Below are 17,706 nucleotides of genomic sequence, written 5' to 3' on the forward strand. Positions count from 1 at the left end.
GCAAAAAAATACACTCACTTCTACTTCGCGATCCAAGGCCAAAGAAGCCACTTGTATGTTTTTTAGATTGCATCGTATTCCCCATTCAGCTTTATAATTTGGATCATTTCACCTTCAGGAGAAGCACCTCTGCAGCGTTCACATGAATGTTTGACTATGTCTCTGTAGGTAGTGAGAGCGCAGAGGAGAGATGGTTGCTAGATTTGTCACAGGAATTCAAAGTACTCTTCTTCCTTTCAGCTTAAGTGGAGGTTCAACTTTTCTCGATACCCACAAGAATTCTGCCAAGAATCTTTCTCTTTTGATTATAGATTTCATGCAGCGAGTGTCATCTTCAAACACACTGACTCCTCATCCTCCATCAGCCTCCACTTCACTCATGTCTTTCCAGGTATATATGGGACTTCCTCTTCATGTCCGGCGCGTAAACACTGACGCTCTGACTCATGTCTAGACAGAAAAATTAGGGCATACATACAGACAAAAAGCTGTGACATTTAGTCGAGGTGTTCCCGCTGTGCAATCAGAGCTCATTTTCCACACTGAGCTCAGTCAGCGGCCGCCGTGGCTCGATCTGGCGAGGAACAATCAGATTTAATGGGAAGCCTTTTTTGTGTTTCCTATTTTCCGCAGGCTCTGTCCTTAAAATGAATGCAGCCCGGAGCTCACAGCTAACGGCAGATCTTTGAAACTGTTCTGTCACTATGGCTGGAATAAAACGAAATCAGCGGGGATTGTACTTAAAGCTGTGGATTATTTCACACACAATGCTGTGTGTCAGAGCGAGGTGACACAGTGACACGTGGTGCTATTAGAAGTCTGAAATGAATCTAAGAGCGATGAGCCCGTGACTGCTTTAATAGGTTTCATTATAATTTCCTCGTCGTGCTGAAAAGTGAGACAGAATCATTTTGAATACGATTTTAATGTGACTCACAAAACTCACAATAAAATCATCACTTATTACAAATCACCTTAAAGAGGGGGTATTATGCTGTTTCACATATATGTAATGTTGGATGCTCATACTACCTGTGGGCAAAGTTTCAAATCTGTCGGTAAAAGTAAATGTCGGAGTAATCTCCAGGCTTCTCAGCTCAGTCTGCAGGCTGCTGTGAGCGCAAGATTTCACTTTGTGACATCACAAAGTGCAGCCAATCAGAAGAGAGTGGGCTTGTAGGGGCGGGTTTTCTTAAAGGGACAGAGCTGACTGAGTCGTTTCAGGCAGAGGCTGTATGACCCCGAGTTTTATTAACTGTAAATTATGCTAAGCTACTTCACAGGTATCACAGAGTGAAATACAAAGCTTGAAATTAGCATAATCAAAGAAATTGACGCCACACTACATCTTTAATTCTACTCCAGTGTGGTCGGAAAAGCACATAATCGTCCCCGCACACGCAGAAATGACGACCTGAAAGAACAGTAGAGATTCAAGAGTGATTTTCCGTCCTGCATGAAGTCATCTGAGGACTGATGTTGAATCTTTGGGGAGAAAAAACAGGACTGTGATGTGTCACTAGCAAGACGAGGTAACACACCTCAGCCAGGCTGGGCCTGTTGATGTAATTTATTGCCACATTATTCAGAAAAAGTGTTTATAACCTTTTCATGTTGACTTTCAAAAACCTGAACAGACGCTTGTTGTCACACGCTTTTAACTGCTCTGGCTTTTATTCCCCCAGAAAACAACCGTCTGGTTTAAAACAGCATCAATGGCTACTTTGTCAATGAAAGTGTATCAGGTCTAAGCCTAATTAAACTCAGTTATAACCAGAGTTGCTGTTAAATACAGCTAAATATTTTAGTGAAACCCCAAGAGAACATCCACGGCACAAGGGTTTGACCTTCATCTTTTAAATGTGCTGCAAAGCTTTAATTGGCAGTAAATTTGATTGATGCCAGATTTTGACTAATAGAGCTGTAATGAGGCCATTTTACATCATTTTAGGAGAGTGGGGATCCTGCGGTCGGCTTATTCTCTTCTTTAGCTAAGAATATGTACAATGTTGAATTCTGATTTAGTGTTTTTTTTGTGACATAAATGGTTTTACCGACTTTGCATAAGGCTGGAGAAGAAAAAAGCATACATATGTGTCAAAGCCCAATCCAAAAGGCAACAGGAGTTGGTTGAAGTTCTTGAAGACGTTTCACCTCTCATCCTGTGGTCTTCTTCAGCTCTAAACTGACTGGTGGACCAAGCTACAAATATAAGCCTCTGTAGGTCATTAGTTTGCTGATAGATGTTGTAATCAAAGGAGAGCCTTTAACTTTGGCTGGTGACCTAAAAGCATTGAGACTCGTTAGCATCCTCTGGTGTTGGTGGGTCGTTGGGTTAACATGATCCAGAGCGTGATTTTAGCTGCTTAAACTACTGGAATAAGCAAAGTAAAATAGTTTAATTACTCCATTAAATGCATTAAGTAGACATGTGATATGTCATATGTGTGCTAACATTTTAGCAACGCCAACACCACCAATTTGGTCCAGAAGGATCTGTCTCAACAGCTATTAGAGGGATAGCTACTCAATATGGTGTCGCGAAGTATGCCCCCCTCAAGATACATTTTGGTCGTGCTCTGATTTCTCATCTAGCGCCATCGTCAGGACAAACACTAACTTGTTCAATACTTTGGTTTTAAGCCTACGTAAAGCATATTTCATTGTTGCACGTCCAAGGTTTTGGGTTCAAGTTGCTTCGTAATCTGGACTTGCTGATGCATTGTCGAGAACACGCCTGCACAATCCATGTTCTCAGAAAAGAGTTTCTTCTTAGTTAAAATGAAGCTTCATTTCCAGGTTACATAGTTGTGAGTGGTGAGAGAGGGCCAATGAAAGAGATCTACGTTGGAAACATTTTCTGCATGTTCAGTGAAAGCTCAATGAAACGCTGTCAAAGTACATCGGATGTTTATTTTAGGTTGTGTATAAAATCATTCGTGCCTGGCTTATTTAATAACCCAAACCCAGATCCCCCCTTTGGCCCAACTAAGTCCTGCCATGTCGGGTAAGGAGTGCTGTTTCTTACGGGGATCGAGTTGTAGACATCCAGACGTTGCGTTTTCTGGTGCAGTCCCAAAAGGGGGAGAGGAAAATATTTCAGATAAAATGCTTTTCATGATGCCAATAGAACTTCTTGTAAAGAATAATTTTTGACAGTACAGTTATTTCCATGTTGACTGTGTGAAGCTGTAATAAGTGATGACCCATTTGCTTGGTAAAGATTTCAACCACCACCCCTTGTGTATTGCAAAGATGTCTTCAAAAAGCCAAACATTCATGCACAAGTGAAGCTCCCAACAATCAATCTCAGGTTCAGTTGTCATGACCTCAGTTTTTGACTTGTTTGTATGACAGTAGATGCCAACAACTTCCCTCTATGCCACCGCAAAGGCGAGAGCTTGGTGAAGCAATGGAGGATATCAAAATAATTTCAGAGTGAGGGCAGCAATTTGTAGCTTTCCTTGCAGGAAGTCCCTCAGCACATTGTTACACCTGCTTGTTTTTGCCTCTGATTTTGTAATCATGTATTAAAAATGAATGCCCCCGCCTCTCTTCTGCTCTCTCCTCAGATCCGGACTTTGCAGACTTGGGAGTCCCCCCGCCTCTGCCCTGTAGGTATACCCGCTCTCTCTGTCTTTCTGCCTCTGTTTCCTTCCTCTTCTCTCTTTCTCTTGCTAATTTACACCATGGTTCCTCCACTTTTACACATATGATTTGAGTGCTAGCTCTCGAAATGTGTGCTGTGGGTTGTCGTGTATATGTGCGCATGTGTTTATGCATCTGCGTGTGTTTCAGCCTGTCAGTATGACATGGTTGGACCAGAAGGTATCGTTGAGTCCCATCAGATCACCAGAGACGGGAAGGCGGGCGCCACCGAGGCCGTCGACTGTAAATGGTACATCCGGGCTCCGCCACGCTCCAAGGTTAGTGACACAACATGCGCTCCCATCCGGCTGTCAATTAGATTTACTGGCAAATTTTGAAATGTCACATGAAATCAAATGAAATTGTGTTCCCGTCAGCCGGGTCGATGACAGCTCAACGCGGTTACGTCAGACACAAATCAAAAAGAAAGATAGATGCGAGGGAAAAAAGTGCACGTCTCCGGAAGTTTTCACTGAGATTTGGAGTATTTTTTCTTATTAATTTGCTGTTTCCGTTCAGAATTCCTTCACTCATGCATTAAGATCAGCCGTTGCATCAGGAAGCTTTGATGTTTCATGTGTCTGCAGCTGTCAGCACTATCCCGATGTGAGTGCTCGTGGCTGCGGGGGGACGGCGGGGGTCAGACAGACACGCAGACGGGTTTATTTGGGGTCAGGCGCCATTTTTTTTAATCAGCGAGCCGTTGCCAAGAGGAATGGAGGGATGGAAGGAGAAAGAGAGCGAGAGACCAGCCAGACAGAAGGAGAGAGGGAAGGAGAGAGGGAAGGAGCGTTAGCGCTGATGAAATAGTGTTGCCATGCAGTTTGACCCTGAGGTCTGCTACAGCCTGTATTTGTTTTCTCTGCCAGTGTTCTCCACTCTGCGCTGCGTGCATATACAAATAATGACATACGTACACACGCATACATACCCACACCTTTGCTGCACCTCCTAGACATGCTTCCTTATCTTCAAAAAGTACCTGTGCTGCGTTAATACTACAGGATTAAAAGCCTCCCGAGGGGAGGCAGCAGTGCAGGAAAAGGCCACATTTTACAAACGCTATAACTTCTCATTTGGCTTCATGTAGCTCGACGTATACACACACGCACACACACACAGTCCAGCCCATGACTGCGGTAAATCTAGTGATGAAATAGTGTTGGCTTCCCTTTGGGTCCATTTGTAGGGTTTGATTTAATTGAAAAATGCCACTAGTTTATGGGTAGAACAATTCATTCAAGGACAGGAAGTGCAGAGTAAGGGTTTAAGGGCGTAGTCACATTTATAATAGTGTCATTGTAAATGGTGAGGGGAAATAGACCAGCAATTTCAGTTATCGTGGATTGGGGACATGGGCGTGTCGAGGGGGTGGCCTGGGGTGGCATGGGCCTCCCTGTGATTGATTGACCCATAATTCTGAATCATGATTGGCTGTCTGCCCAGCCAGAGGCAGGGCCAATGTCAAACCAACTTATGGGGCGGTTATGGCTCGGTGGTAGAGTTGGTCGTATCAATCTGAAGGTTCGGGGTTTGATCCCTGACTGCTACACTCAGGTGTTGAAGACACCTCAAATTGCTCCTGGTGGCGTAGCCTTTGGTGTATGAATGTCCATTGATCCTGATTGGAGATTGGCACAGCAGCCTTTGCCATCAGTGTGTGCATGTGTGTTTTGCAAGCGCTTTGAGTGGTCAGAAGACTAGAAAAGCGCTACAGTCATTTTACAATTTCCTAGCTTTTGTGGCATTTCTATATATCCAGTTTATCTGGTTTGTACTTTACTTTGTGGCATTTGGAGATGCATCTTCTTTGTGAGTCCCTAAAGGATTTAGCATCAAGATAAGTAGTACATTGTTATACGCTGAGGGGTGCTGGTTCAGCTCAGTGGGTAGAGCAGTCGCACCATATACAGAGGCTACGGTCTTTGATACAGCGGCCCCAGGCTTGACTCCTATCCTCGGCCCTTTGCTGTATGTCATCCCCCCAATCTCTCCTCCCAGTATTTCCTGTCTGTCTGTCTTCAGCTGTCCGAACAGCAAAGGCCAAATGCCCCAAAAATAATCTTTAAAAAAAGAAAAAGATTTATTTGTTGTGAAGATGTATCTGTTGTCTTATATCTCAATATAATTCGTGGAGACAGATATAGTAGATAAATGCTATTCAGACGTGTTCATGCACACACATACTTCACGCCCCCCCCTGCACACGTCAGTACCCCTGTGTGGCCACCCCAGTCAGAAAAGTGTGGATACGCCCCTGCTTAAGGATACTTTTTCAGCACTTTATTTCAGACCTTTGAATGCACAAGAATGCAAAAATATATCATTTAAAGTTTAGATTAGGGGCGCTTGTTTAGCTCAACTGGCAGAGCAAGCGCTACATATACAGAGGCTACAGTCGTGGATGCAGGTTTGAGTCTTCCCACTCTCTTCCTGTCTCTCCTCAGCCGTCCTGTCCAACATAGGCAAAAGCCAAAAAACTAATCTTCAAAAAATTTGATTAGAATGGCTTCCTTTTATTATAATCCATAAAGTTTATAGCACACATTGAAGTCAATGCATATATAATGGTGACTTACTGTATAGGGTTTTAATAGTGCAGTTCCTGTGTGCATCCTCCTGTAACTCCCAGGAGCGAGATAAGGCAGCTGCACTGTCAGCTTAACCGTGTCACTATTTGTTTCACTAATTCAGCACTTGTTAATGTTACAAGATGTTATCCTTCTATGTTGTGGCCTCCATATATATATAAGTCACAAAGAAGTCCACATTAGGGAAGCTATTAAGACGATAAAACTGGTTCATAGTAGTTTTTCACACTGTCTTCCATACTGCCCTGCAGGCTCTTGTAGTGTACTGTACCCGCACACTGGCTCATGATATGAACGGCTGATAATATTGGTGCGACTGTGATTCATGGCGGCAGCAGTTGCTTAGCTCTTATCTTCTTCTGCCCGCATATTTCCTGGTAATGCCCTTGTTTCCCTTCAGAAACGTCCTTCAGATTCTGCTACTTTAAGCCCCAAGGCCACAGGAACTATAAGACAGCATGCGTCATCCACCCCGAGCCATTCTCTTCATCATCAGCACTCATGTGGAGCCATACGATAAGTGTAACGTTGAAGCGGGTATTAGAAGGGACCCTGGCCGTTTTGGGTCGATTAAAAAAAAGAGCTGCATCGATTCCTCAGTGCTTCTAAGTGGAGCGCATGAGTCAGCCGGTTCACCAAAAAGGACCATAAGTCAATTTTCCGCGCGTTCCGTGCATGCCACCGTGTGTGAGGCCGCGTGTGTGTGAGCATGAAAGAGCGACAGAGTGAGGCAGCCTGGCAGTATGATGTATTTTTCTTGGTCTAAATCAGTGTCATATTTCGCCCTGCAGGAGTGTCTCACAAGACAACTCATGGGGCCAAAAGCTGACACTGATAGACAAGGTGGCAAATAAAAATTTTAGCACACATCCATCCTCCTTGCTGAAGCTTTCACACTCTGTAACACATAAAATATAACTTACTCCGTTTCTCTGTTTCACACACATGCATTCTTGCACTTTACAGCAGCAATAGAGATGTAGAGGATGCAAACACCCAGCCATATTACCAAAAACTTTTCCATTCAAATGTTGGGATACGTTGAGCCGCATCTGAATGAGCCTTCTGAATGGGACAGCTTTCGATGCATCACTGTGACGTAATCGGCCTTGAAATACGTCCTTCGAAGGATGCCCCTAATTCGGACACAGCTAATGTATCGCCTGAAATCACTCCAAAATATGTCGATAGAAGATAATGTGAAGACTGAGTCGACAGCCATGCCAGCATCAGTAAGCAGTTCTTTCAGCTAATGCTAATGTTAGCATTCCAATATGCTAGCAATGTTAACAAGTCAATCATAGACCTAATTTAGCATGTTAGCATGCCTGCATTTAGCACATAGGCCCTTAAAGGGCCAGTTCGCTGATTTTAAACCTCAGTCCTATCATGCTATTATGGGGAGCTAACGCCATTATTGTAGGAAAAAATGCAATTTGACTCTGTGCCTTTGGAGGACGCTATCTGCTTCTCCAGTGGGCCCTTGAAAACCTCCGCCAGACTACGTAAAACGCGTCATCTGGCGTAGGCCAGGGAGAACTACACATCCTCAATCTAGTACGCCCGCCTCCGATGTCATGTCTCGTTCAAAATGGTCAGGTTTGAAATGTAGACTGCAGACCTGAAGATTTTTTAGACGATCCACCGGTATATTCTCGTCGTATTTTGGATTCTGTCCCGCTCTGAGCCATTGCCTGCAGCGAAAACGGTAGTATTTCACTCCAGCGTCTCTCGCGGGGCTGTTCCTTTCAGAGGGAGGGGCGCAATGCACGCTGGGTGTTGTAGGAATGTAGAATGGGCGAAACCACAAGCTCTTTCTACAACTTTCTCCACAGCCCCAATTTCAAATATTACTGCTTCTATCGATTACAAAGAAAATCAGCTTGGACTGAAAATCGCTCCTTCAACACAAACACCGCACTTTACCGCCGCAATGGAGATGTAGAAGATGCAAACACCCCGCCATGGATGTGTGTGTGCATGCATGAAGTGCAAGGCTTTCATTTCCCTATGCTGATACAGTACTGCACTGTACCCAGAGTGCCAGAAACAGCAGAGAGATAATGACATCCTATACCGGGGGCTCTAATTAGACTGCACCGGAGCACTCCAGAGAGGAGGAGAAGAGAGGAGAGGAGGAGGGAATATGGGAAAGGAGGGGATAAGGGAGAGATGTAGTTAATAATGCATTTTATCGGAGATCTGGATGTATAGGATGAAGTTTGGGGAAAGATGCGGGAGAGAGGGATGGCAGGAAAGGTGTGGAGGAGTGAAAGATGTACCTGCAAGTAAGCACTAATGGCTGTGTGTTGTTGGCAGAAGTGACAGCACTGCAGCAGTTTGGATACCATGATGTGACTGGTTTATATCAGCATGTGTCATTTTAATTTCAGCATTTTTGTTTAATAAGATTTCTCACAGGACTTTCACACTCATCTGACAGCTGTTAGTTTCAGAGGAATACCTCATTTCCTCCACAGACATCATTTGTGTCCTGTTTGTCTCGATCCCTCCGCCACACCTGCCCGCACTGCCTGACACCTTCTGTGTCTTTTCATTTCAAAATATGGACACTCATTCCGCCTGTAATGAACAGCACGGACGCCGTTACAGGTCCCTCTTTAGCGACGGCGAGAACATATTCTTCCCCCTCGTCAGTGATGGATTCTGCGTCATTATTGGGCGCTGCTGGAATCAATGAGGAGGCAGCCCTATTTTCCTGCCCGGGCCAATCTCTCGTATTACAAATTGGCGATTGTATCTATCTGATCCATTGCCGTCATTTGGCTTCGCGATGCCATCTGCACTCTGATTTTTCTTCATCATTGCACAGTTAGAAGGTTTAGCCAATGAGAGCTGTAGAAAAGAAGCATGCAAAGCTTTTATTGATCCATCTGTTGGTTTTTGCACGTCACAAAACGAGGCCTCCTTATTTTAGTCAAATCTGTTAACTGGCATTTATGTTATGCTACTTTATTGGATGCTAACGGATCACAGGCATTACAAATCGCAGTTATTATTTTTCCACATGCAAACTCAGCAGGACGCACATGAGCGAAATTGAAACGACTGCAGTCTGTGATGCCGTTTGCACCGTTTCATGCAATAAAATCGCTCCAAAAACCATCAGGCTGTCATCTTTTACAGCATAAAAGCCTGTATGTCGCAGCATTACGTGATTATTTCTTTCTTTTATCGCTCTGTTACCCTCCCTTCCGCCAAATAACAATCATTGAAAACACTTTGGTTTCTTGCTACCTTCAAGTACAGCCTGTAACTACCAGCACTTACAATGGAAGCCACGTCCAGGAGCCTCTGAAATAGTGTTTCAGGTTTTACAGTTCACACTGGCTGCGCTCCAGCAGCAGTTGGATTTTCTGATACAGTAGTACATCTGCGGTGCTTATCTTCCAGGTAAAGGGCCCAATGAATCAAGTCAGTGTTCTGTGCTTTCTTTTTGCAGATATAGTACAAGTGCTGGATTGGTTTACTTTGGAGTAATACATCAAAAAATGATAATCTCTCTGTTTTACTGCATCACAACCTCTATTCTACTTAAACCATCCAGGAAGAAACACCATGCTGAGGACAAAGCCATTAGCTGTAGCTGCAACATGAGGGATACAGCAATTATCTAACTGGGAACAGTTACTACCTTACTATCATACTATGAAACAGCACCAGGAGTCTTCAACAAGTGCAGCTCATTATTTATGTTGTTGATGCTTTGGAAAGTTGGGAAAGGTTGACTTAGACCTCAAGCCAAGGCCGTAATCTTGAAGATCTCTTTCACTTAGCGGCACCTATATTGCCTTCATCTGAGCGTCAAATTTGTCTGCTTCGCTCTGCCTACCCTCTCCGGCAGACCAACCTCTGCTGGGCGATGGAAAACGCGTCACTAACTGGTGAGCCGCTTGTGATTTATTTCCAAGAAAGTCGCCACAGACACCAAGTCCGTAATACTGCAAATGCAAAGGCTTTCATCAGTGGCCGATAGATAGTGACTTAACAGACATTTATTTAAATAGAAATCTTCGAGATTACTTTAATTCAAACAGACAATAGCGGTGTCTCAATTCAGGGGCTGCATCCTTCGAAGGACGTAGGCTAACTAGCTATCATAACTACCGTTAGGTAACCTAACCTGTTGTTATTAAAGATCATTCGATTAAAGGCCCCGTTTGTATCGCTAGCTATTTAAGCTAGCTAAGTATATTCTGGGGCCGTTTAAGAGTCTGCAATGTCGTTTGAATTGCTGCACAACAAATCTCAGGATACGTTGGATATCACTTGAGCCTTCGACGCACCACTGTGACGTCAGTCGGCCTTAAAATACGTCCCTTGAAGGATGCAGCCTCTGAATTGGGATACAGCTAATGTATCGCCTTAAATAACACAGCAATGGTTGCACCGTTGCATCAGTGCTGCTGTAAAATACATTAGATGACGACAAAAATAAGAGTCAACAGCCAAGCCAGCATCTGTGAGCAGTTCTTTGAGCTAATGCTATATTAGAATACTAAAATGCCTGAAGTGAAGGTAATCTTAGGCAAGTATGTCTACCATATTCATCAACCTAATTTAGCATGTTAGCATGCTAGATTTAGCACACTCAGGAAGTCATCCAATATATGTTGTCATTTTAATTCATGGTGCTCGAAGAAAAAGCCAAAGTCCAGGCTTCGAATGTCCCACAAGGAGCTCAATGAGAATCCTTCCCATCAGTTTCAGGCCAGTGTTAAATATGCTAAATAGTAATCACTGTGTACTGTAATCCCCCAGCCTGCTTTGCACCTAATGGTATGATCTTCTGTCATTAAACTAAAAGATAAACTACCTGCATGAAAAAAATAATTCAACAGTATAAAAAGGTTACAACACGGGGCCTGGCATCTCCTGGGCACTCGCATCCAGCCCTGAATCATTTTCCCAGCCCTGCCCTGCCAAAGTCAGCAGGATTCATCGTCTCACACCCCTCGCAGCCTCACGACTCCATCCAGAATCAATTATGATGGTCAAACTGTACAATTATGCCCTTTAATGATCCTTAATGATTGTAGGTTTATTGCTTTAATCAGCCATTACCACCAGATGGAGTTGAATGTACAACATATCAGCAATGTTTGGTATTTGTAATTAGTGCCCCCTGATTGAATTACCGTTAATTGGTTACACACAGCTGCATTAACTGCGTTCTTTGTGCTGTGTGGTGGAAAACTTTGCGTGCTGTTTGGCTGCTAGGAGCTGAAGGCGGAATGACTGGGCAAATTTTTTCACATTATTGGCCTCCTGAACTCTAAAACAAGCTACGTCAGTATCTTCTCTCAAATCACTTTTAAAGACTTAATTTTTATCAAAGGCTTTCTTGTCATTTCTGTTTAAGCCATGCTGTTTTATTTAGTTATTATCTCCTTCAGTCAAGCATTGTCTTAAGTTGTTATTTTATTCCTGTTTTTTCCCTACATAGTAAATTAAACCCCTCTGTGCAATTTATTATGTCTGTATTGTCAGGACGGCGTGTAGCCTACTGTGCGTCTACCTTTGAATGTATTGACTCTACCGTCATTACATAGCTTTGTCTACGGCCCATAATATGTAACTATGCAGCCTAATAACAAGAATGACAGACGCAGTACAACCTTTACAGCTCTTTATTATGCTAACAATCTGACAGCGGTGTTTAGCTAGCAGATACTTCTGGAAATTTAAAGTCGAGCTCTTCACAGCTGACAAGCACTTATCCTCCAGGTACCACTTACATTTCCCTGTCATGTTTTTGTCCATTTCCCCAAAAAATTCAAAATAATGTGAATATTTCCACAAAGTAACTGCTGTCCTCTCTGCTATCTAGGTAGCTGAGTTAGCTAGCTACACATGCGCACTGACACAACTGTGTCTGCCTTCTGCTGGTACGTAGCTACCTCCCAAGAAGTAGGAGAGACACAGAAACAGTGCTTCGGGGATTTTCTCTTTTGTGGCGACAAACGGGAAAAGGGAAACACAGCTTACTTTTTCCAGTAACAGATTACTTCTTATGAAAAAGAAACTGAATAACAGATGCTAAGACGTTACGTTACTCACTACAACAAAAAAGTAATCCGAGTACTCTAACAGATTACTTTGTAACGTGTTATCCCCTACACTGACTATAACCTTAAAAATAACACATTGAAACAGCGTAACTTCCTACACAGTCACGTGATGTTCCTCTCAGATCACTTTCCTAATCATCGAGCCTCTAAATTAGTTTATTTCATCCATACATTTTTTATTCATATCTGAATTTTTGATCACATTAAAAGGGAAAGTATTGAAAATCAATGCAATACTGAAAACACTCCAAGAGAACTCCATATTGATGTCTGCTAAGAAATTAGTTTCAGAGCTAATTGAACTTCCATTCCTTCTACAGGCAGAGACATTAACATAACATATATGGTTGTGAGCGTGTACGTCAATTCGTCTTTTAATCAGGAAGCTAGCAATGACAGTGAGCGGTGTTTCCTTTCAGTATAAAAGCCTGGAAGAGGAAAACAATCTAATACAGCCAAAGAGTCTGTGAAAATGACGACTTCTCATTACATGGAGGATTATTGACACCAGTATGAGACCTCAGCCGAATTGGATCGCTTGTTTTCCCCCCTTCGATCCATTTCACCTGTCATGTTGTTGAAGCCCAGTTGACATTGCGGGGTCCATTATCCCACTCCATCTGTGGCTTCGGGCATTTAAAAGCGTCACATTCCCCTGTCACAGTCCGGGAGCGGTCCTCTCATTAACCGTAATGATGGCGAGCGGTGTGCTCGGCCAACCAGAACCAGGGCTGTGATTGGGCGATCTGGGCCTGATGAATGAGTGACAGACAATGATGCGGAGGCAGTTAGGAAGTGTTAATTTCACCTGGTAAAGCTGTGTGGAAGTGTCAAGGTGGGAAGCAAGGTGGAGATTTAACTGGACAGGAGGTTGTTTGGGTAATAAAATAATCTATATGGGTAATATCTGTAAGTCTGAAAGTCTTACTGTATATCTTTGATTCTAACTCCAAAGTCTCTGCGTAAAATGAGTTGTAAATGGGCGACATTTCCTTCTTAAACATCCAAAGCCTGTGCAAAAAGTCCGAGGCCTCCTTAAAGTTAAACAAGGTTGTAGGTTTTGTGTAACGTTTTATCTCAACAGATATGGGTAATGAGTCCAAAGCTAATAGACTCTGTCCGTCTCCGAGTCCTCATTTGATATGCGTGTGTAATGACTTTGTACAAGCTGCAGTCTGTCAGTCTTATTTCATTACAAAGCGGCCGTATCAGACAGTTGGATAATGAGTAAAATGCAGAGGACATAATAGTACGGAGCTGAAATCTTCGCTGTCACTCCTCTACGCGTCTGTTTTGTTCACCTTTTTCCTTTGTCATGTCTTTAAATGTCCTCATTTGACGTGTGCTTTTTCTTCCCCTCTCTGCCTCTGTGCGTTGGACAGATCTACCTGCGTTTTCTCGACTATGAGATGGCCAACTCCAATGAATGCAAGCGCAACTTCGTGGCAGTGTACGACGGTGGAAGGTATGATTATTTTTGACACCTACAAAAGGCTCTTTATCACGCGGTCATGACTTAATAATCTCCTTTCTTGAGATAATAACTTACAATTATGCTTTTTCTTTTTTTATTAAACTATGTGAATAAGTGAAATTAATGGTTCTGACAAGCTACAGTTTCAGTGTCAGTGAAGCTTTAGCCTCACCTGACCTGCTGGGTAACAGACAGAGAGCTAAAGACAAAGACTGATTAACACATCCGATTCTATTTTATAGGAAGCCATTTACAACACAAAGGAAAATGCAGTTTTAATTTTCTATTTGAGACAAATTTCAAGTAAGTGTTAAAGGGTTAGTTTGGATTTTTTGAAGCAGGGTTGTGTGAGGTACTTATTTTATTTGTCGTCTCTTCTACAAACCTGTGAGTGACCTAAACAGCTGTTGTGGCAACCTCCGTTGTTGAAAAATAAAGCCAATGTGGAAGTGTGAAAGAGTGCAGTTCCTCGAGCGGCCACTTGAGGCTGGCTCCATAACTAAGAAATAACACTACAGCAGATGGGAAAATGACAATTTTTACAGCAGAAATAAACATGTTTACAGCCTGGTCACTTCAGGCTCCAGTAAACAAACATGGCGGTGGCCATATTTCGACTTCCTTTACGCAGTCGAGAAACCAATGGGTGACGTCAAGATGGCTACATCCATTATTTATACAGTCTATAGTAGGTTTTCAGGGCCGTTGTGCTGAGTAAGAAATAGTGCCGAGGGAAAGGGCTGTTAATGTGAAGCGGTGATAAAAATAAAAAAACACAGCGTACTCTTCAAGTGACACGTTTGTTTATATGTAGGACTCTTTTTAGTGGGTAAAGTATGTGGTGCTCCTGACCCTGTCTGCAGCAGTGTTTAGCTTAGCTTCTGTGTTGGAAGGGGCAGTGCAGACGTTATCTACTGTACGTAGTACACTACTCAAAAATACCCAAACTATCCCTTTAAAAATGTATTCAAAAATGTTCTTGTTTTTAATCCACTCTCTTGTCTGTATGGTAATTATAAAGCCACAGGCAGCAGCTTAGCACATTAGCAACACAGGGAGTCTTGTTGTCACCACAAAGTTGCTAAGCAACAAGTGAAATCTCCAGAAAGTCACTGCACCCGACCAAGAAATAGTCAAGTTTGTAACCGCACCCAAAAAACACACTTTTTACACTTTGTTTTTGTTTTTTTAATCGGATGTAACAGAGAGCTAAAGAGCTTAAAAAGGAGCCAGCAGGTGGATTATGAACAGAGCAATGCTAGCATTTTCCCTGTTACCAGAGTTGATGCTAAGCTAAGATGGCTATCAGCTGGAAGTGGTTTTATATTTAAGACAGATAGAGGGAAGAGGGTATTTTAATCAAACAGCCAGACATAAGACACTTTTTTTATCACAAGATAAAGATATTCAAATCAGGTTTAAGGACAACAATATTTGATATTTGAGATAAGGCTCTAATTAAAGAATCATAGACTACAACAGGCCCAAAAAAAAACAAATAAGCGAGTTCGTTATCTTCAGATAACAAAGAAAAGTTGTGATCAAACGATATGAGCTTTAAAGCACGGTTGCTCTTAGCTTCTCTTAAATTACGTTGATCATTAAAATTCACTGCAAATAACTTTCAAACTCGATAATAAAGTCTGGTTTCTTATCTCATCCTGTCTCGTCTCAGCTCGGTGGAGGACCTGAAGAGCAAGTACTGCTCCACGGTGGCCAACGACATCATGCTGGTCTCCACGCTGGGCGTCATCCGCATGTGGGCGGACGAGGCCAGCCGCAAGAGCCGCTTCCGAATCCTTTTCACAACCTACCAAGAACGTAAGACAAAAACACATCCACGGTCATAAAAGATGTTTACGGCACAATGACCCGACTGACTAGCTTATTGAACATTGACACCAAAATAAAACAGGTCAGGTCTTTAGCGGTCGCCATTAGAGGGAGATGGAAGCACAGTGACCACGTTTATGGAGAGTTATATCAGACGCCGTTCATAGGAACGGTGCTGTCAGAGGTTTCCATTTAGTTTTATGACCATTTAAATAGCAGCTAGCGGAAAACCAAGGAATATGATTCCCATTAGATGGCGAATACTGCCTGTGGGTGATTGTGACAATATTAGTGGATTTTAGCTCAGCACTGCAGCACTAGCAGTTAAATAGATAGATAAATGGATAGAGAGAGAAACATGAGCTCCAGTCTGTCCACATCTCCCCTTCTTCTTTGAGCCAAGCACCTGGGAGAGATTTAAATCCACACACACACACACACACTGTGTACACAAACACAGCCTTCCTCTTTCTCATTCAGCAGCTCCTCACTGATGGAGAGCGTAGTTTGACAGGGGTTGCAGAGGGCAGTCTTTGTACTAGTGAGCTGAATGAAGAGGGTCTGAGGTGAGCATACAGTGTGTCGGTGTCTGTCAGGGCCTTTTATTGCCACAGAAATGCACTGCCAAATGTGTTTGCATTTTTGGAACTTGGAGAGGAATCTGTCAAAGGATGATGTAGATGATTTTAAACCACAATTTCCTGTATAAAAATGCACTGACTAGATCCACATATGTGTGGAATCCTCAGCACCCGAAGTACAAATCAGTAACTTACATATCTGCTCCATTGGTCGCTCATTGCACTGATAACAAGAGATAAGTGGCTAGTTTGTGCACAAAAGGCGACAGAAGCGACAGCAGAGTTGTTTGTGTTGTGAAGCCAGCGTCCCTTTTGTAAGGCCTTTTCACCAAGCAGAGCCAGGATGTGCTGTTGCCGGGGCAACGCTTTTGCCCAAGTCACTCAGGCGATCCCCCAGCCAGACCTCCGCCTTTAGAGCAGCATCCACCATAGCTCGGCAGCACTGCAGCAGCACTGTCAGCGTGAGCTTGAACAGGTGTAACTGAGAGCTCGAGCAGTAAGACGAGTAAAGTGGTCTGGTGTGCTGACTGAACTTACTTCACCTGCACAACAACTTCTTTTTTAAGAAAAAGTAGGAACATTTCCTACATTAAACTATTTAAAAAGCTATATTAAAAGACTCTAATAGAAGATATATAATATAAAGATTGTTCATCTCATGTACATATATCCATTTTGTTTGTGTATGGCTTTGATTGATTTAATTTCATAATATAAAACACAAACATGTAAGAAAAAAAAAAGTAAAATTTGAAATGTTTTTAACGCACAAATAAAAAAGGTGGCTGACAAAGGCCAACACATCACAACTGCCCAAAATGTCCATACAGAGAAACGGGCGGCAAATTCAAAAACACATACAATAATCCGAAAGAAATTCAACAACGGAAATAACAAGCTGCAAATAACAAGCGAGCTGCAGAGAGCCGAAAAAATATGCATCAGTAGCAAACCACCCAAATCCAGAAAACAACAGAAACACATTTCATATCCAGTAATCACAGTAGAAGCGCTCCAGGCCTGTAGGGGGCGCTGTAGTGGGTGCACTTGCAGCCCCAATAGTAAAAACAAATAAGGGATTGGATAGGAGAAGTGAAACGCCAAAATAATAAGATCTAAAAAACAAACAAGCTCCCTTCACTAAATAACACTTCAATAAGGGGAAACTAAACCACTGCTGCTGAGCAGCTGACAGGAAGCTAAACTTTCAGGGAGACCAAGGAAACAGGACTTCCTGAAAACGCAGAATTTCACCCGGATGCGTGTAGCTTTGAAGGACATAACAGTGCACACATCTGCAAGCTCTGTGACTGTCAGCCTGTTAGCTAACTGTTAGCTTTACGCTAACAGGTTTCCTTTGATTGTGCTTGGCATCTATTGATGCAAGATACAGACCCCCTTCCGACTATATTTTTGTTGTTGGACATAATTTAATCTAAATGTCAATATATTTTAGTACTATTGGGTTGTTCATGTTTTCCAGTAGA

General features: G+C 42.8%; 1 protein-coding gene across 2 annotated transcripts in view; it reads left to right on the forward strand.

The window, feature by feature from the left end:
• The window catches only part of neto1l (neuropilin (NRP) and tolloid (TLL)-like 1, like), an 83,065-nt gene that overhangs the window by 49,655 nt on the left and 15,704 nt on the right, over window positions 1-17,706 (forward strand). For both annotated transcript variants that reach the window (XM_069667340.1, XM_069667341.1), the window contains exons 5-8: window positions 3,573-3,614; window positions 3,799-3,926; window positions 13,714-13,796; window positions 15,481-15,626. In XM_069667340.1, coding sequence (XP_069523441.1) covers window positions 3,573-3,614; window positions 3,799-3,926; window positions 13,714-13,796; window positions 15,481-15,626 — 399 coding nt within the window. The remainder of the gene's footprint in view (window positions 1-3,572; window positions 3,615-3,798; window positions 3,927-13,713; window positions 13,797-15,480; window positions 15,627-17,706) is intronic.

The sequence above is a fragment of the Semicossyphus pulcher genome, unplaced genomic scaffold, assembly GCF_022749685.1.
Source record: "Semicossyphus pulcher isolate SPU_LCO1_2020_fin unplaced genomic scaffold, fSemPul1.0.p SCAF_18, whole genome shotgun sequence".
Lineage (NCBI taxonomy): Eukaryota > Metazoa > Chordata > Actinopteri > Labriformes > Labridae > Semicossyphus > Semicossyphus pulcher.